Source organism: Falco punctatus (assembly GCF_963210335.1).
Source record: "Falco punctatus genome assembly, chromosome: 3".
Classification (NCBI taxonomy): domain Eukaryota; kingdom Metazoa; phylum Chordata; class Aves; order Falconiformes; family Falconidae; genus Falco; species Falco punctatus.
Window position 1 is genome coordinate 89,452,003 of NC_137582.1, and position 18,317 is coordinate 89,470,319.

Sequence of the window (18,317 nt, forward strand, 5' to 3'; positions counted from 1 at the left end):
GGCGCCGCGGCCGGAAGCACCGCCCGCCGGGAGGGAGGGGCGGGGGCGGGGAGGCCGGGCCGCGCTGCCCTGCTGGGCCTCGCCGCGCCGGGCCCGGAGCCGCCACGGCATGAACGGCGGGGGCCCGGTGGCGGGCAGCGGGGAGCGGCCCCGCCGGGGCTGCCTGCGGGCCTACCCCGCGCTGCCTGTGTGGGTGGTCGAGGACCACCAGGACGTGAGTGTCGGCGCTGGGCGGTGGGGCCGCGCCGTGCGGTGGAACGGGGGGTCCCTCGGGGGCTGCACGGGGAGTAGCTTCGTGGTGCGGGGCTCAGGCCGGTAGGGGGGAGCGGAGGGAGGTGCCCGGTGGGTCGCCGGCAGCCCCGCAGGAGGCAGCGCCCGCCCGCCCCGTAGCCGGGTTCTCCCCGCTCCGGGCGCTCGCTGGGAGCAGCCCTCGTCCCCGCAGCTATGCCCGGACCTTAAACAGCCTCGTCTGGCACTGCTGGAACTTAGATGAAAGCCACTGCCCAGGTGACCTGGATTTCCTTCCCGATTCACTGATTAATTAATACCATGATCGGATTTTGGCATCTGTTCAAGAAATCATTGCTGACTCTGTTGGTTTGGTTTGGTTTTGGCTTCTTTGGGTCGTGATGCTGTAGTAGTTAAAAGGAAGTAACACCTACGCACCTACATTACACTGGTTTTGGAATTAGCTGGGCATTGCTGCAGGACTTGGGAACTCAACCCCACACGGTGTATGACATTCGACAGTAAATTTGTAAATGTAAACACATCCTAACAAGCAGATTGACTGTTCCTTGATGGAATGTGTTAAATTTGGAACTTGCATTTTTACTTATGTAATTGGAAAAGGGAGTGAGGCAGGAATTGCTTTCGAACTGCTATTTCTGGTTTCTCATGTGGTTTGTTTATAGTAGCATAAGCTGAGGCCTTAGTGCCAAGCAAGCAGATTCTTTACTTACAGATTCTTTGCAAACAGAACATTTTAGTGTAATAAAGTTTATTAAAGAAAATAATGTTCAGGATTTTTAAATTATTAGTTTAATGCAGATCATTTTTTCTTAGATTCACTGAAATATATGATGCTGTGGTAGCTGGCATTTCATGGTAACCAAGGACTTCGAGTGCCTCTGTGCCAGGAATACTGAGATAACGACTTCTGATGATTCCTCTTTGTTTTACTCCCTATATTTCTGTTTTCGGTTAGCTTGAAGTCTATTCATATTAAATGTACGCACTGTGTTTTCAGCATATGTGTGTATATGCATTGGTCTATCTTGTGTAAAGCTTAAATGGCTTTTCATCCCAAAGTGTAAGGACTTCACAGAAACTTTATATAGTTCTTCGCTGACACTGGTGTTCCTCTGGGGCAAGTTGTCACTAGATATGTCATGCATTGATTAATAGTAACAGCTGGTATAAAGGAAATCTTGTTCTTAATCCAAAACGGGAGAACTTGCAAAGGTAGAGATCTTAGTCTTTTGTGTTTTCTCCCATCCTCTCCTAGTCTTACAATTTGTAGTAACATTTACCTGATATGAAACTGTAATTTTAATTGCAGAGGCTGTAGGTTTTTCAGTCAGGCCAGATACTTCCTTTTCCAAAGAAGTAAAAGTCATGGATCAAGGAACCCTCATTATTTTTAATCTTGTTTTATCTAGTGTTTAAGTAGTATAACATATTACTGCATATGTAGCTGGTAAGCTGAGCAGTGTATTCCTAGGCAGATGGAATACAGTCCAAATTTCAGCTGTCAGACATATTTTATGGTTATGCCCATGCAGTATGCAGGATTTGTCATTCTTAATCAGTTTTATGCCAAAAAAGTAGCTCAGTTTCTGTTGTATTGTAGAGATGACATGTAATTTTTCTTGCCCAGTCTTTAAATTCCTTGTATAATAGGGCTAGTATAATTCACCATCCTTGTTGGATTTGTTCTGTCAGCTAAGGCAGTTCCTGTCCCATAACTGTGAGAGACTTGCAGGTACTGCAGTTCAGTGTAAGAGGTATGAATCAGCCATCAATTTTCTCGTTTTAGTACCCTATGTTATTGCATTTTGGGAGTTTGCTATGTGAAAAATTGAGGAGTTGCCTTATCTCCTGTTTTGCTCACGTTTGAGTAAAGATCTTCGGTGGGGGATAAGGTTGGAGAGCTGAGAAAGGTAGTCTACTGCAGCCACTAAGTCCTGTAGAGATTAGGAATTAAGCCCTTTTTTCAAGGGGGATAGGTTTAAAGATCAGCTAAAGTTTAAATCATGGTGGCGTGTCAATTTTCACTTTGTATCATTTAACTTACAAAGCACAATTAATGAAATGTTTTTATCTCCATGCATCGTGAGGAGGCTTTGTAGCATGGAAAAGGCAATGCAGGGACAATGTTCTGCAGAAGAGGAAAGGCATTTCTGGGGTTCAGTTGTAAATTAAAAAATAAGGATTGAGTTGAATGGTTAGTGAGAAGAGCTACTGCAAACAAAACTGCCTATAAAGAAAGAAGGGAGCAAAGCTGTGATTCTTCAGCAGCTCCTTGGGTGGAACACTTGGACTCAGTGATTACGGTACAGTCTTGCCACAAGTTGTTTCTCCTCTCTTGTTTTTCTGTCTTGTCCTCTCAAACCCAAATTCTAAAGGAATAGGAGTGGGACTAGTGTTTTTGGCTGTTAAAGCCATTGCATTTTTCAGCCCACTAGTTATAATCAAAATGTTTCTTTTCATGTTGGTTTAGGTGCTGCCTTTCATCTATCGTGCCATTGGTTCAAAGCACCTTCCTGCCAGTAATATCAGCTTTGTTCATCTTGATTCCCACCCAGACCTTCTTATTCCTGTGAATATGCCTGCAGACACCGTATTTGACAAAGAGGCTCTTTTCAGGTAAGTCCTGGGTACTGCATCAGAATACTTTCACGTCCACTTCTTGTTGCCTGTGATTTACAGTGAGTATTGGTATGACTGCACAGGCAGCGGGAACAAAAGTGTCAGGTTCAAGTTGTATCTTGAAGTGAAAACAATTTTGATGAAAACTTTATTTTTTTGAATGGAAAAAGTTATGTGTGTGTTTTATGAATGGACAAATGTTTATGCCACATATTAAGCAATGTAAGATCTATGAGTTTCCTTTAGTTGTTCAGTAGTATATAACGGTATTAGCCCAAGTAGTTTCTCAGGGTAACAGGAGAGCACTCTGAGTGTATGCTTTGTCTGAAGAGTTGTAGTTTTGAAACAGCCTTTCTCTCCTCACACTGCAAAATTGACTTTGAAATTGAAATAACATGTCCTGTGCTGACATGGTAAATATGTGAAGTTGAACAAGATTTTCTTATTAAGATCATTAAGACCAGTATTTTCCCCCAACTACTTTGGTAACCAGCCCCAGCGTGATCTCTGCTATTGTTTTGCTCTTCCTGTTTTAAAATAAATATTGATTGCTTCAGTATTATGGTGATTTACAGCAGTGACAAGCTGATGCAATTGTTTTGTAAGTACTTGAGTTGTCATACCCATAGTCAATATTTTGTTCTTTGTTGGGTGAATAAGAAGTTTTGTGGGCTATATTGTACACCTAAAAAAAATAGCGTGTTGAAAGATGCTCGTCTGCAGATGCTGATTGACTCAGTTTAATTACTGAGATTCTATTTAAAGTCTGCTTAGAACAGTTTACAGTAAAATACCCTCATGTGGTCAGTCTGAAGTGATTTAGAGTAGTGTTCATGCTCCTTGCATTTTCCTTTGATGTATCAAGAGAAAAAGGACAACAAATCCATGGAGTTTGTAATCAAAGTGCTGTGCTAAGAATGAAACTGACTGCAATCTACTGTAAACATATTTGATCTCTCTTATGAATAAAGATCTCCCTCTTTTTCTTTCTTTGATGGTGTGACCCTTACAGAGAGTATAATTTCAGATGATTTGTGTGGGAGCTTTCAAGATATCAAAGATATTTATGGTGTTCTTGACCATGTTTTTCTTACAGAGAAAGTAACAGTGTTATCTCCTGCCATTCTCCATTCGTTACAGTGAATTAAGTATTGAGAACTGGATTATGCCTGCTGTTTATGCTGGTCATATTTCTCAAGTAGTATGGCTTCACCCACCCTGGGCTCAACAGATCTCGGAAGGAAAACATAATTTTTTAATTGGGAAAGACATGTCAACAACTACAATCAGGTAAATTGTCTGATCTCTAATACTAGTAATATAAAAGCTATCTCTGCAGCTTTTCATAGTCCTTTTTTTGTATTCTTGGATAAGATGAAAATTTAATTTGTATTTGTGATTTCCTTAGGACCTAATGTGGCTATTTGTATGAATGGGCACAGTGGAAACTGTGCCTTTTTTTTTTTTTTTTTTTTTTCCAGACAATTCTAGCTATTCACATTTCACTTCAATTACCCAGGTTTTAAACTAGTTCTCCTCATTAAAATAAAAAAAAAAAAATCTCAGAAAGCAGTCGTTTTTAACAGAGGATTTGGGTAACGGAGGGCAGCAATTAGATCCTCCTCAGCCTTCCCTTACCGGGATGGAACAAGCCGTTACCTCAGCTTCCCCTTGTTCATCATGTGCTCCAGCCCTCTAATCACCTTAGCGGCCCTCTGTTAGATCTTCAGTTTATTGACATCTGTCTTGTACTGGGGGCCCAGGCCTGGGCAAATTATTTCAAATGTGACCTCACTGGTGCTGAATAAGAAGAGAAATCTTTCCTTGACATTTTGGCTATGCTTTTGCTAACACAGTGACACTTTTTGATTAGTCTTCATCACTGCAGGGGTGCACTGCTCAGCTGCTTTCCGCTGGAACTACCAGTTCCTGTTCTGCAGGTCCTTGCTTGTCTGGGCTAACCCTGTACCGCTGCATGGGGTTAGTCTGTCCCAAGTGCAGGACCTTGTATTCATCTTAATTTAACTTAATGATTCCTGTAGGCTGTTCCTCTAGTCTGCCTAGGTCATTCATGAGGCCAACCCTGCCTTCTAGTATATCAGCAACTCCCCTAGCTTCAGTGCTGCCTGTAAACTTTATAAGAGTGCATTGCTGAAGGTATTAATGAAGATGTCAAAACAGTAAGAGTCCCTGAGGAATGCTGCCTATAACTGGCTGTCAGTGAGACTTCAAACTATTGATCGCCACCACGGTACTGTTGGTCCAGCCAGTTTTTCACCCACCTTGTGCTGCACCCAGTGAGTACATATCAAAGATTATATACATATGATCATATGATAATAGATAGTAGATATTATTAACGTCAGGGAAGCCTAATTTTTCAACTTTATCAGTAGTGCATCCATTATTTTCTCTACCAGTTAAAATGGAATTATTGATGGAATATCCTTCTGGCTTTACCATTTGATTGTAGAATGCCAAATTCTAACCTAACTCATAGTACAGTCTAAAAAATATATATAATTAAGTAAATGAGGTAACTTTGATAGAACTGGCCTGAAATAAAAGGAGATACTATTTAGCAAATGTTACAAAATTCATAATTACTTTTTGCACAACTCTATTTTGTAGTAACATACTTCAGAAAACTATGTGTTTTAAGGCAGATATTTTTTACTGTTCCCTGTTGAAAGAGAGAGGGGAGTCATGTTTGGGTTACGTGGCAAAAAATCACTTGTTCTGCTTTGATTCTGTACTCATATTCAGCTATTTTCAGCTAGTTCCTTTGATAAGTTTCCCTTCAGGGTGAGCTTACATGGTTAAATGCAGTATGACTGACTGACCCATGAAGTTCAGAGGCTGCGTGTTCAGTAGAGTTAAAACAAAACTGGACAGAAAGAGATGGGCAGCTTTTGTTTTATTTTCTAAATGGAACCTAGGTGTACAAATCAGGCCAAAGTTTGTCACTTTTACTGTGAGTAAACTGGGCATTTAATGCACATAAAGCTTTGCCTTTTTTGTTGGTTTATTTGTTTTTCCTAAACTGTGGATGGGAGAAAGCAGTTCAACTTCTATCATTTTAGTCTTTGGTCTTGCTAATAAAATTTTTGTTTGGTAGCAGCCATGATTCAGTTTTTCTGGTATGGGGTTTTTTTGTTTGTTTTGCGGGGGGGGTGGTGGTGGTGTTGAAGTTAATCTACTAGTTAAGCACCAAAACAGCTGCACAGGCAGGTGGTGAATTCTCCATCCTTTGATAAAAGTCAAAACTCCATTGGACAAGGCCCTGGGCAGTCTCATCAAGCTTTGAAGTTAGTTCTGTTTCAATCAGATGATTGACTAGAGACTTCCAGATGTCTCTTCCGATCTGAATCGTTCTGCAATTCAGGTTCTGATTAGACCCTTCCTCATCATGCAGTCCATGACAGTTTTGCTTTCACCATGTTCACTGCATTGTGACTTCTTACAGCTAGAATAGACATTTAAAAATCATGTCTCTTGCCAGCATATCAGAATAAATCTTTTGAAGCAAGTTTAACAGAATACAGCAGAGAACCACTTTATTTTACTCTCTTAAATAAAACACTGAAGCTGTACAATTCTGAATCTGAAGCCTGAAGTAAACCTAAATAGTAAGACAAAACCAGTGCTTTCAGTTACGTTTCACCATGAGAACTGGCACACATACAGATATACTTCATGATGACTGAATAGCTCCCCCACAGATCCTCTGGTCACCTTAGCATCCTTGAAAACAGCATTTTGGGCTACCTTTTGAAGACAGTCGGGTACCTTTTTTTCAGGTTGTAGGCTTACAAAAATCATGAAGGAAGAAAGAGTCCTCAGAAATACAAACTTTCTAAAAGTTTAATTGACAACAGGTGGCTGGATAGGTAATGGATACCCTAGCTTGTGTCCCACTAAGGGAAAGGCTGTAGCATAAGCTCCTGTTGAACCCTGGAGAATTTCTGAGAAGAGGCATTGTGAATGCCCTGTCAAATGAAGTTGAGATCCAGGCTGTCATCTTAGCAAGCTCAGGATAATCCAGCCACAAGTCACTGAGGAGCTAAGCTTCAGATTTCTGTTGTTTATGAAATTATTTGTCTTTGTGGTTGGTTGATGGTGATACCCTGTAATCAGATGAGGCCTTAACAGAAGTGAGCAGAAGTTCACACTTCTTAAACTTTTTTTTTTTTTAATCTGAATTTATGATGCTTAAGGCTTAATGTACTGAAATATGACTTTAAAATTATTTTCTTTGAATTTCTACTGTAAGTGGAGTTTTTAGCGTTAATGCTTTTGTTTCTTTGGGATTTTTTAATTAAGTGGATTGCATTGGTATGTAAGTGTTCATCCTTGAGTTACTAGTTCTCCCCCACTTAGAATAGGAAATCTATAACAGTGGTTAAAAAAAGTTAAATGCTACCTATTAATTCAGAATATTTTGCTTTTATTAAATCAATATCCATGGGTTTCAGGGCACTTCTGAAACACAACTACCAGAATTTTCCATAAAAGTTAAGCAATCCAAGAAAAAATACCCATAGCTTTGCAGTCTTATATGCCGTAATATTGACTAAATCTTGTTAAATTCTGGATGTTGTCTTTAAAATGCAAATCAATAGCAAATTAATCTTAGGAGCACATAATATGCTTTTCTTATCTATTAAAACTTTGTAGGCCTATCATAAAAAATAGAGAGTGAATATTAATATATTTGTTTGGCCATAAAGAATTTGAAAAAACTTCAATGTAAAAACCTGCAGATTAAAATAAATAATTTTATGTATACAGTTTTATTGTTTTTCTTACCCATCAAACATCTATTCATTCTTCTTAGGATCCTTAAAGTGTACATGCGCTTTCCTAAGCTCTTTGCAAAGATGTATATTAACTGTGAGTTATTGTCAATTGCAGGGTTACAGGTACAGACCATTACTTTTTAAGTGATGGTCTGTATGTCCCTGCTGATCAGCTAGAAAACCAGAAGCCTTTAAATTTACACGTCATTCTCATCAATCCTACTGAAGCATCAAACAGCCAGGAAGAAAATGGCGAAGTAGTATCTGCTAAGAGACTGAAGCTAAATACAGATGACCCAGCAAGCACTGCTTCTGCCTCTTCGTCAGTGGCTCCTGGTGACCTTGATCACAGCACCCCAAGTGTGGAGAAAAAGGAAATACAAAATATAAGTGCCCTGAACAGGACAGAAACCTTGTCAGAGAGCTCAGCGGCAAGCTCTCTCAGAAACAGTGAATGCCCGATAAGGGCAGTTGCTAAAGATGTCTGCCAAGTACTGCAGAAAGGGGATACATATGTTTTAGACATTGACTTAGATTTTTTTTCAGTTAAAAATCCATTCAAAGAAATGTATACACAGGTAAGCATAACAATGGAGAGGCCTGTTACCATTCACAGAAGGTATCATCCTAGCATTTATGTCTATGGAGAAACTAAATTAGCAGAGAAGCTGATTGTGATTAATCATTCATGGTAAGATTTGAAGGAGAGACCTTCTAAGGGAGTGTACGCTCCAAAGAATTACAACAGCGTAATAGGGGGTAGATACTTAGATTTGAAATCAGTATTGAGCGCACATTCAAGCTGAGAGGTAGGTATATGGCTCACTTCTGCTTATTGCTTGGGACAGAAAAGTTATGCTTGGATTTCCAACGGTAACGTTCCAGATACCCAGAGCAAGGTTCCTCAGGGAGGGATGAGGGATTGTATCCTTTTTTACCCCCTGTAACATACTGTTGGAAAGCCACAGTGGTATCGGGAGACCCTGTCTTTCAAAAGGTATGGTGGTGTTGTTTATTCAGAGTGGTAACTTGCCCTGATGAGAGGCTCAGTCAGGCTCATTTCCTTTGTCTGGAGCGCTGAGTACAAGAGTGAGCAAGCAGCTGTTGTCTCTGATGCCATGGGTTTGAGCTTAAGACTCAGTGTTCCATTTATAATTTGGTGCACAGAAAAGGTACCTCACCTGTATAGAGTCATAAATATGTAGATCCTCAAAAGTGCAAAGCATTTAGCAGCTTTTCTTGATGTGAACAGGATTTTTAGGAACTAATCTGCCCTGAAAATTTGGTGTGGCATTTAGGTTTACAAACTCTTCTGCAATACCCTGGCTGCTTTTAGCATTCAAATCTCTCTTTTTAACACTGTTTTAACTGCAGCCTGTGGTGCTGAACGTCTGACATCTTTGAGTTTCAGCTAGACTACTGGTTCCTGTTAACTGTAAGGAAGTGAATATAGTGTCCCTGACCTCTCTTAGCTTCTGACATGTAGTATTGATGATCATATCTTCAGACAATGTGCAATGCCAGTTGTTCTGAATCACAAAGCAAAGTATAGAGCAAAGGGAAAGCACTGTGGGGGTCTTGCCATATAAGAATAAAATTCAGTACCCCCCTTAACACTTGAAATGTTCTGAATAAAATAATGGAGGAGGGTTTGGGGCAGGGAGGGGCATTGGTCAGCTGGTGGGGTTTTTTTTGGAAGGGGGAGGATTGGTTTTTTTCTTATGTTTTTTTGTTTGTTTTGTGCTATGATAGGTTCTCAGTTCTAGGAACCATTTTTGGAAGTGGGCTTGCACAGAGCACCTGGTGTACCTTTTTTTATACAATGATTTCATTTTCAATTAATATTCTTAACTACATTCCCTTTATTGTAAACGATGATAATTCCATCAAAAAATGTTTCTCAATTAACATTTGATATGTAAGAATCCAAAGAAAAGGTAAAAAAAAAAGTTAATTAATCCAGAAGAGTATCGTCTTCCCACCAAAGAAGTCAAAACGCCAAAACATTGCCCCAAAAATGCTCTGTATTTCTGTAAAAATAGAATAATCTACCCTACCGTTCTCCCTCTGCTCTGAAAAATGCGTAAGTGTTCACCTTTTTAGTCCTGTTAAGTAAAAAATTAGATCTGTTTATCCTTGATTAATTAAACCTGAATATTATCAAGGAGTAGGGCCGACAAGCCCCTGTAATAGTTTATTTGTGAACTTGTTGGCCAGCCACCCTGAAGCCTTTACTTGTCCTATTTTCTTTTACAATCATACTCTCCTGTTGGTTTTGTCTGCCTAAATCTGCCATCTCAGTTTTACACAGCATCTCATTGGGACCTTAGTTCAGTAACATGCATGTTTAATTGCAGAGAATCTTAACAGGCTGTAAATAGTTAGCTTTTTAAGCTGTATTCTTGAAGTCAGCTTTAGAATTAAGCAATTGCAAAAAAGTTTGGCTGAGGCCATGAAGTATTGCTTTCTCATGCCTTACAGCCTCTTCCTCACCTGCATTTGTAGAGAGTTGTCTCGATACTAGAGGAGAGGAATGGTCGTGGTGGTCAGATTCTTTTTTTGAAGAAGGAAGGCTTTAAAGATTTTGTTTCTCATTTGAAGAGTCTTAATTTTTTGTCTCTTTTCTTTTTCAAAGACAGAATATGAACTTTTGCAAGAGTTGTACAGTTTCAAGAAGCCTCATAGAAATGCAACAGAGGTATGATATGTCCTTGTGGGCTGTATGAAGGAATGATTCTTTTGATTTACCCAATAAAAATGAGTTATGACAAGGAAGCAACCTATGAAAGGTGCTTAATGAAGTGGATTCCAATTAAGCTGTGCAGCATGCTGAATGCTAATCAGCAGTGTCTTAGGAATTCTTTCCTATTAAATGTTTTGGCTAAACATGTGAATTGCATAAATATTTAACATGAGTGTGAAAATTAATTTCTGTAAACAAGTGGTAATTGACAAGGAAATGAAAACAGTAAGTAATCTGCAATCTTGTTCTTTTTATGGCTCAACAGGGCTTTGGTTTGGGTTGGGGTTTTTTGTTTTGTTCTTTTTTTTTTGGTGGTTTGTACTTTTTTTTTTCTTTCCCCTCCAGGCTCTCCCCTTCCTTACCATAATTGCTGTTCTTGATAGAGCTGTGCTGAATGCCTAACTGGTATTTTACCTATTTATTTAAATGTGGAAAGGACGTATTATACCACTGTGATGTACTTTTCATTTTATGCATTGTGCGCTTCTGAATCATGGAAATAGAAGCCTGCTGTAGCTGCCAAAATAGTCATTCAGCCCTGAGCTGAAACCATGGAGACAGCCATACTAGTGGTCATTACACCAAGTAATTTCTAAACAAGATCTTGTCTATGCTTTTGTAATCTCATCTGAACACTATTACAAAGAGGTTTGACACATGCAATTATCACAGGTTAATGAAACCTATTTAGTATGTGTGTATAAAGAAATACAGTTATGGGGAAGATTGTCAAATCAATTTTTGTATTTCTTAGTCAACCAGCAATAAAAACAGGTACCTGTGTAAAAGGGGTAAATACTTGTGATTTAAGTGCCCAGTATGATTTCAGGACATAAGTTATTTATATAAGCCAACAAATTCATAGGAGGCAAATGAAATGGTTAGCTGACTCTGAGTAACAGATAGTTACAGAAATGAACAAGGCAAGATAAGATCCATGAATGGTTTTATAGTGAGACAGTCAATTTGAAGGGTTTGAAGGCAGAAAGCTGGTGAATTTAGCGGTTTTTTGAAGTTCCAGGAAATAGCCTGTAAGTCTAGTTTCTTAGAATCTATTTTCCTAGTTCTAGATATGCAGAAATGTACAATTAGATGTACATTTCTATCATACTGCAAACTGTTAGTGTGGTGTTGTCTGGGATTTTTTTGGTTAGTTGGTTTTGTTTTTCACATAGTACGGAGGGGGATCAGATGTGTCTTTAAGGTTAGTTGCTGGTGCTGCCTAGAAAAGTATCTTATGCATACCCCAGGATAAGATCATAAAGCTGCACTTCATGAATGACTGATAACCCTCAGCTTCTCTTAAAAATTATCCCAAAGTTGACGTCACTGACTAAAAGAAGCATTATCTGTTACATGATACAGCCAGCAGAATGCTAAGGGGAAATTGTTACGTTCTTAATTGTTACCCATCTATTCCAATATGCTTTTTAATAATTTTCCTTTGTACACTATTGCATTTTTAGTACCAAATATGCCAAGATTACTTTTTATTTCATATGTTATGTAGGATGTCTTTCTGCAAATATTTGCATGTACAACTGTATTCATCATGTAGCCTTACTCCAAGAAATCTGCCTCTTTATGTGTTCTGAACTTTTTAAGAAAGGGCATAAACCTTTGCAGGATCAGAGCAATAATGGACATTTTAAATTATTTCTGTGTTTTTTTCAGGCAGACAGAGTTGAAACAGCCTCAAAAAGCATCAAGTAGCCCATTTTGTTTTCTTTTTCTGAAAATGCATTTGATTTGATAATATTTTTTAACCTAAAAAATTGAATTATCCTTTCATTATAAAAATGTAAAGCTTGTACTCATCTGAACATTTCAGTGATATAGAAAGAAATCCAAGAATTAGTCATATACAGTTACTTAGCACTTCCTAGTATATTCTGCCAAAATGTGAATCTGGATTGGTTTTATTTGTTGGGGAGAAGACAAAGCAGAGAAGTGATTTATTCTGAAGGTGTAACAGCTTCTGCAGGCATTCATTCTGATCCTTTTGAAAAGATGTTCTGTAATAAGGAATCAGTTGTTTCTGATTCCCTACTTCCAGTAGATCAGTTATTTCAGAATTTAAATCATAGTTAGCCATTACATTCTTACCTCTTTTTTTCCTAATTACTTTTATATGTGCTTATTTAAAGGAGGGCTTGCTGGATTGTGTTGAGAACCGTGTTCATCAGCTGGAAGATCTGGAAGCAGCATTTGCAGATTTGTGTGACAATGATGATGAAGAGACCCTGCAGAAATGGGCTTCATATCCTGGGTAGGAGATTTCTAAATGCTTGAAATGCAAAAAGTAGTTTGGGAACTGATTAGCTCAGCACTTTGCTAACAGCAAAGGGGAGAGGCAAATTAGGATCTATGCAAGGCTACTATTTTTTCTGTAGTTCTAGAGGAGAAAGAGTCAGTTGAAACAAAGGAAAGACAGTCTGCTGTCCTCAGTGCCGTGGTAAGCCTTTCAAGGTGAGCCCTGTACAGCTTCATGCAAATTCTGTTGTCTGGAGGGACGCATATTTGATGACTAAGAATTTAAGTGATCTGTGTGAAGTAGAGCTCTCGAAAAAGCAACAAACTATGGAGGATATGGAGAAGAAATTCTTTGATGCTCCTGAAGGTTCTGCTTTGTGTGGAAAAATGTAAGTGAATGAAAGGCTGTACCTGAGCAACAGCCTCCACAAAACATCTCAGCAGCATCTGCTGTGCTTTTAAACTAAATGTGTTCAGCTGAAAAACAGCAGTCCAAGCTTCACATTGATGGGAATATCACTCATTTTCCCCATCAAATCAGCAGTTACTGTCAAACCTGTGTAACACTGACCACAAGCATTTCCTATCGAGTTCATATGACTTTGAGCTACAACTACTTCTCTCCAGGCCTGCCCTAAAGGAAGTGCCAAGAGGTCTTGCCAGAGGCAGGTGTGAATATAGGGGCTTTCTAGGAATGAACTGGTGAGACAGTACAATAATACTGACAATTTCCATTTTTCTTGGGTGCAAGATTACACAGAGGTGTAAGTTTCATTTTCAAATTCTAGGCCATGATGACTTCTACTTTCTTCTTTTATTCCTCTCTCTCTTTTTTTTTTTTTTTTTAACAACTTAATTAAAGACGTGTTTCCAACTGTTCATGTAACAAATTTTGGTTTTGGTTTAACTCCAGAATGAAGCCACTTGTTCAACTAGTTCACAGTTTGAAAACCAGGATGGAAAGCCCAGACTACGAAATGGTAGGTGGCTACGTAAAAGAGCAGAAAGTAGGCAGATTTCAAAAGCACAGCCTCAACAGGAAGGGAAAAGATCATGATTCATTTCAGACTTGCTCCTTGATACAGGGTTTTGAGATTTTGGTAGTTTTTCTTGCTTTTTTTTGAACGACTTGATTACTTAGGCCACCTTTTTTTTTTAAAGCTTCTAAAATTCTACTCTGCTAGTCTATATTTAGGCAACATTAATGTGATCTTTCAGGGCTGTGACATCTCAGGCTGCTTCCTGTGAAAGGAGGTTTCATTTCACCAGGGTCTGTTGATAGACTTTATAGAACTTAAGGTACCTATTTTGTAAAAGATCAAACCTATGTCTTCAAGGGCTGCAGCATACATTTGAGTTCATAGAGGTACAGTGTACTGGAGATAATGAAGCAATCCATAAAACCTCTGGAATGTTATTCTTTTTGTTTAAAGAACAAGTTGGGGGGCAGGGGGAACAACAACTCTTGCTGCCTGGAGAGGTGTAAGTTACCTACTGGGCTAGGTATGGTATCTTAGAAACTTCTTACACAGATAATTTGTATTGATGAATTACTGATAAAGCTTAAATCTTTGTTTAATTTACATGTAGGTCCATCAGGCTGGTCTGACCTGTGATTATGTGGAGCTTCCCCACCATGTTAGCACTGAAGAGGAGATCGAAGGCCTCATACAATCCATTAAAATTCTACTAAAAGATATGCCTAAGCCCACACTTGTGACAGTTGCTCGGTAAGACACCAGATACTTTTATTTTAAAAGTTCTCAGACTGTGCTTACAAAGCTAAATTACTCTTATCAATATAGCACTGGTCGGCACATCTTAAATTCTGTCCTAAAGTGGAAGCCTTGATTGCAGTGAAAATCGACATTTGAAAATGTTGATCATAAAGCAGTGTCAGTATCTGCATGGATGAGGGAAGGTTCTGCGCTGATGGCCAGTTTTACCAGGCGTTAGATAGCACAGATCTCAAAAGAAGTGAAAGCATACAATCATTGAATTGTTTAGGTTGGAAAAGACCTTTAAGATCATGAAGTCCAACCATTAACCCAGCACTGCCAAGTCCACCACTAAACCATATCCCTAAGCACCACATGACACATCTTTTAAATACCTCCAGGGGTGGTGACTCCACCACTTCCCTGGGCAGCCTGTTCCAATGCTTGACAACCCTTTTGGAGAAGAAACTTTTCCTAATATCCCATCTAAACCTCCCCGGTGCAACTTCAGGCTGTTTCCTCTTGTCCTATTGCTTGTTACTTGGGAGAATAGACTAACACCCACCTTGCTACCACCTCCTTTCAGGTAGTTATAGAGAGCATGATGATTTTATCAGCTTCAGCACAGGCTATATAAAGCCTGTGGTAAGGCTTTGTGTGTGTTGTGATTGATAGCCGTCTCTGGGGTTCATACTGCACTACTTTTATTGCTTGTGCTAGTTAGAGCAAAGCTAGGTTGGATAAGCCTGCATGGGCTCAAATTGCACATTCCTTACTCTCTTGCTCCAGGGTTTACTGTACTACAGATAGGTTTTATGTTTTCACTGAAACTTCTGATGGAAGTGGTTTTCATGTAATAGGCTGAAAGGGATTTATATTCTAGAAAGCTCTGGTAAAGCTTTGTATGGGGTAAAAGTTATGCTTCCAGGACTGTAAGGGAGAACAGGATGGAGTTTGACGCCAGAGACCTGGGAGAACTAGGGATCTGTCCTGGAAAAACTTAATTTTAAGACCACAGTGTATCTGTTGAGAAATTGTTGTAATTTAATCACTTGAAAAATACTAAGTGTGCCCTTAAAGGGCAGACAAAAATAGGAGAAGCTGACAGGAAATTGGTTTTGTCCACAAGAAATAATATGGCTAATACCTACAATAAAAGGAAACTGTCTTTCCTGTGCCAACTGCAGGGTTATTATCTGTTGCTGAGAAAACAGAATCATTTATGTAGATCTTGACAGATAGAAAATCCAAGAAGTGTCAGCTCTGCTTTTTCACTAGTATCTGTTTGCAGTTCATTAATAGATACTGTTAATAATATCCTGTCCCAGGTGTTGTGAAGATTTGTTTTTCAAGTTTTCCTACCTATTTTACTAGTAGCATTTGAATTTTTCAATCTTAACTTTCTACCAGTGCTTTAATTGGATCATGTGCTTGAACTTTGCCTGCCAACATGTGCTGTGTCAGAGTCAGGAAGAGAGTAGTATTGGAAGGATGGATAGGTTACATTCCTGATCAGCTGAGACTTTCTATTCAACTTCAAGCAAACTGTTACCATTGAGATAAGTGAGGGGAAACACAGCACTACACTTTAAAGGGATGGTGGGAGGCAGATCTCACTACAGTTTGAAAGTAGCTTCAGCCTAGACACAGAGCGTGACAAGAATACAAAACATGGTCATGGTGGTGATATCTGTACTCTCTCATGCTTTTTTCAACTCCTCGTTACAGATCAAGTTTAGATGACTACTGCCCTTCAGAGCAGGTTGACATCATTCAAGAGAAGGTTCTCCGTTTACTAGGTTTGGTGTATGGCACTCTGGATGTGCACTTGAATTACTCAAGCACCTCATCTTCTTTGTGACCTTTATGTATTGCCCTGTAATGTACTGAATTAATTAAAATTGCGTATTAGCTATGGTTGCATGGGGAAAAATACTGTTATTTCAGCAGGTGGCACTAGAACCCAAGCTGACCCAAAGCTAGTTTTGAGTTGCATTGCTTTCTCCAAGTCAGCTGCATCTGAACTGTTACCTGTTTGGCTTTGTTCAGATTAGTTTTGTGATTATTGTTTTTACTGTCTTGTTTCTTCAAATTGGTGCAAGAGAAACTATTTCTCGACCATAGAATGTATTTTTTCACCTTATTTCTATAAGTGTCTGTAAAAAAATAAATAATATATATAACTTCTTGAAATAAATGGATTTCTTTTATGTAATTAAACTTTTTTTGATAGAGTTTTGTGAGTAATAGACATGTCCCTGAATTGCGTTATACTATTTACAAAATTATCTCAAAAATGCCATTGAGACATTAGGTTTACATAGTGATGTTTCTTAACTGCTGTACTGAGATGGCCAGGCATCCCCCTCTCTTTTCTTTAGAGCAGCTTATGGCTTCTGCCCCATCCACAGAATATCATTTGTATTTATACTTTCTTGCATTAATACTCTCCTATTTTGCCTTAGTGTATTTCATTGGTGACTCAGATAATATCCCTAATGTATGGACATTGTCTTGGTATTTTCATTTTTACGTATTTTTGAGGATAAAAAGTACGCATGCGTGTGCATGCTTTTATCTGTTGAATCTTGTAAGGAGTGGAATTGTTGGTTTCTTCGGAAACAAAGATTTAACTTCACTGAACTCAGCAGCGAAACCTTCTGTACCAGGTTTTTGCTCATTTCAGTATTGCTGTTTCAAAAATAACAGGTTTAGAACCGTTTAATTTAGACAGCAATCTAGTTCTAGCAAAAACCGCCACTTCCAGAGGAAAAAATCCCCACAGGCTTTATTTGGGAATGAAACTGAAATGGGAAAGAGGAAATACCACCTACAATATTGTTTTTTATTGTGAATAAATTTTGCTTGTAATTTTTTCTGAAATTGTTTGTTAACATCAGTATTTGCTCTCCAGAGACTTTGTACACTTTTACAGTACTACTGCTGTTGATATGACTTATGTTACAGATTGTAAATATGTAATTATTCTAAAATACTTCTTCCATCAGAATCTATTCCGTGACCGCAGACCCATTTTCTTCATGTTTATGTATTTTGTCACAAAGATGTGGCTTGCCTTGGATCCCAGATCCTTAATCCTTCATGAAGAGCCATGCATTGCATACAGAAACTGAGTGGAATCCAATCATGTACTGCTCATGTCACGTTTGGGTTTTTTAAAGTAAGAGATGCTCTTTGCAGGACTTTGAATAAGGTAGAAAAAAAAAAAAAAAAAAACAAACCAACAACCAAAACCGTTGTATCAAAGGTGGTGCTGGGGCTGCCTGGTGCCAGGCACAGCCGGCTCCACCGGCCCCAGCGCAGGGCACAGCTGAGCCCCGCAGCCACGGGCGGGCGCCTCGGGGAAAGCCGGGCTGAGAAAGGGCAAAACGGTGCCCGGCAGCCAGGGCTGAGGGGTCCTCTAGCGTGGACTGAGCTCAGCAGTGCCTGCGTCCCTGCTTGGGTGTATCTGCCTGGTTGCTGCTTCAGGGATCCCCCGGCTGGCGAGGTAATGAAAGTAAATGTACTGTTTGCATTTCATCTGTGGTTTTGTGGTTGTTCTGCACCCTGCCAGTGCTGACTCACACACGTTCGTTATGGTTCTGCAGAATGAAAGTAACATCATGAATTGTCTCAGTGTTAGCCAAGTTATTCAAGAAATCTTCCTTTCAGGCATAGCTTTTGTTCATGAGTGTCAAATTAGTATCATATTAAGTCTATGAGTAACACTGTGCAATACATTCCAGAAAATATCAGTCTTGCATAATTACAAAGCCATTAATTTCCGCATTAAAAAGACATATGCAAGGTTGTTTTCTACTTTGGCAAAAATAATCAAAGCCAGAAGCGGGTGTCTGTTTCTCGCATCTGCTGGATATGGCTTATTTATTGACCACATGTACAAATCTGTGTCTGCCTCAATTTCCTCTCCAC

The 18,317-nt window shown here is 39.2% G+C and overlaps 1 protein-coding gene across 3 annotated transcripts; it reads left to right on the forward strand.

Annotated features, from left to right (window-relative positions):
• The first annotated feature begins 49 nt into the window (after positions 1-49).
• On the forward strand, positions 50-17,625 carry LOC308060888 (UPF0489 protein C5orf22 homolog). 3 transcript variants are annotated; one of them, XM_080380146.1, is made up of 9 exons: positions 50-214; positions 2,723-2,868; positions 4,012-4,161; positions 7,786-8,248; positions 10,306-10,368; positions 12,561-12,682; positions 13,580-13,646; positions 14,257-14,396; positions 16,113-17,625. In XM_080380146.1, exons 1-9 carry the CDS (start codon positions 110-112, stop codon positions 16,243-16,245), a joined length of 1,389 nt encoding a protein of 462 aa, XP_080236272.1. In that variant the 5' UTR covers positions 50-109; the 3' UTR covers positions 16,246-17,625. The 3 variants fall into 3 exon arrangements, with proteins under 3 accessions (XP_080236272.1, XP_080236273.1, XP_080236274.1); XM_080380147.1 differs by lacking the exon at positions 50-214 and adding an exon at positions 296-507; XM_080380148.1 differs by lacking the exon at positions 50-214 and adding an exon at positions 578-1,202.
• Positions 17,626-18,317: the final 692 nt, after the last annotated feature.

Bases quoted from the DNA above. Each gene is read 5' to 3' on its own strand.
- LOC308060888 (XM_080380146.1), top strand. From the start codon at position 110: ATGAACGGCGGGGGCCCGGTGGCGGGCAGCGGGGAGCGGCCCCGCCGG. The intron at 10,369-12,560 runs GTATGATATGTC...GCTTATTTAAAG, and splicing joins CTCATAGAAATGCAACAGAG to GAGGGCTTGCTGGATTGTGT. The intron at 14,397-16,112 runs GTAAGACACCAG...TCCTCGTTACAG, and splicing joins ACACTTGTGACAGTTGCTCG to ATCAAGTTTAGATGACTACT.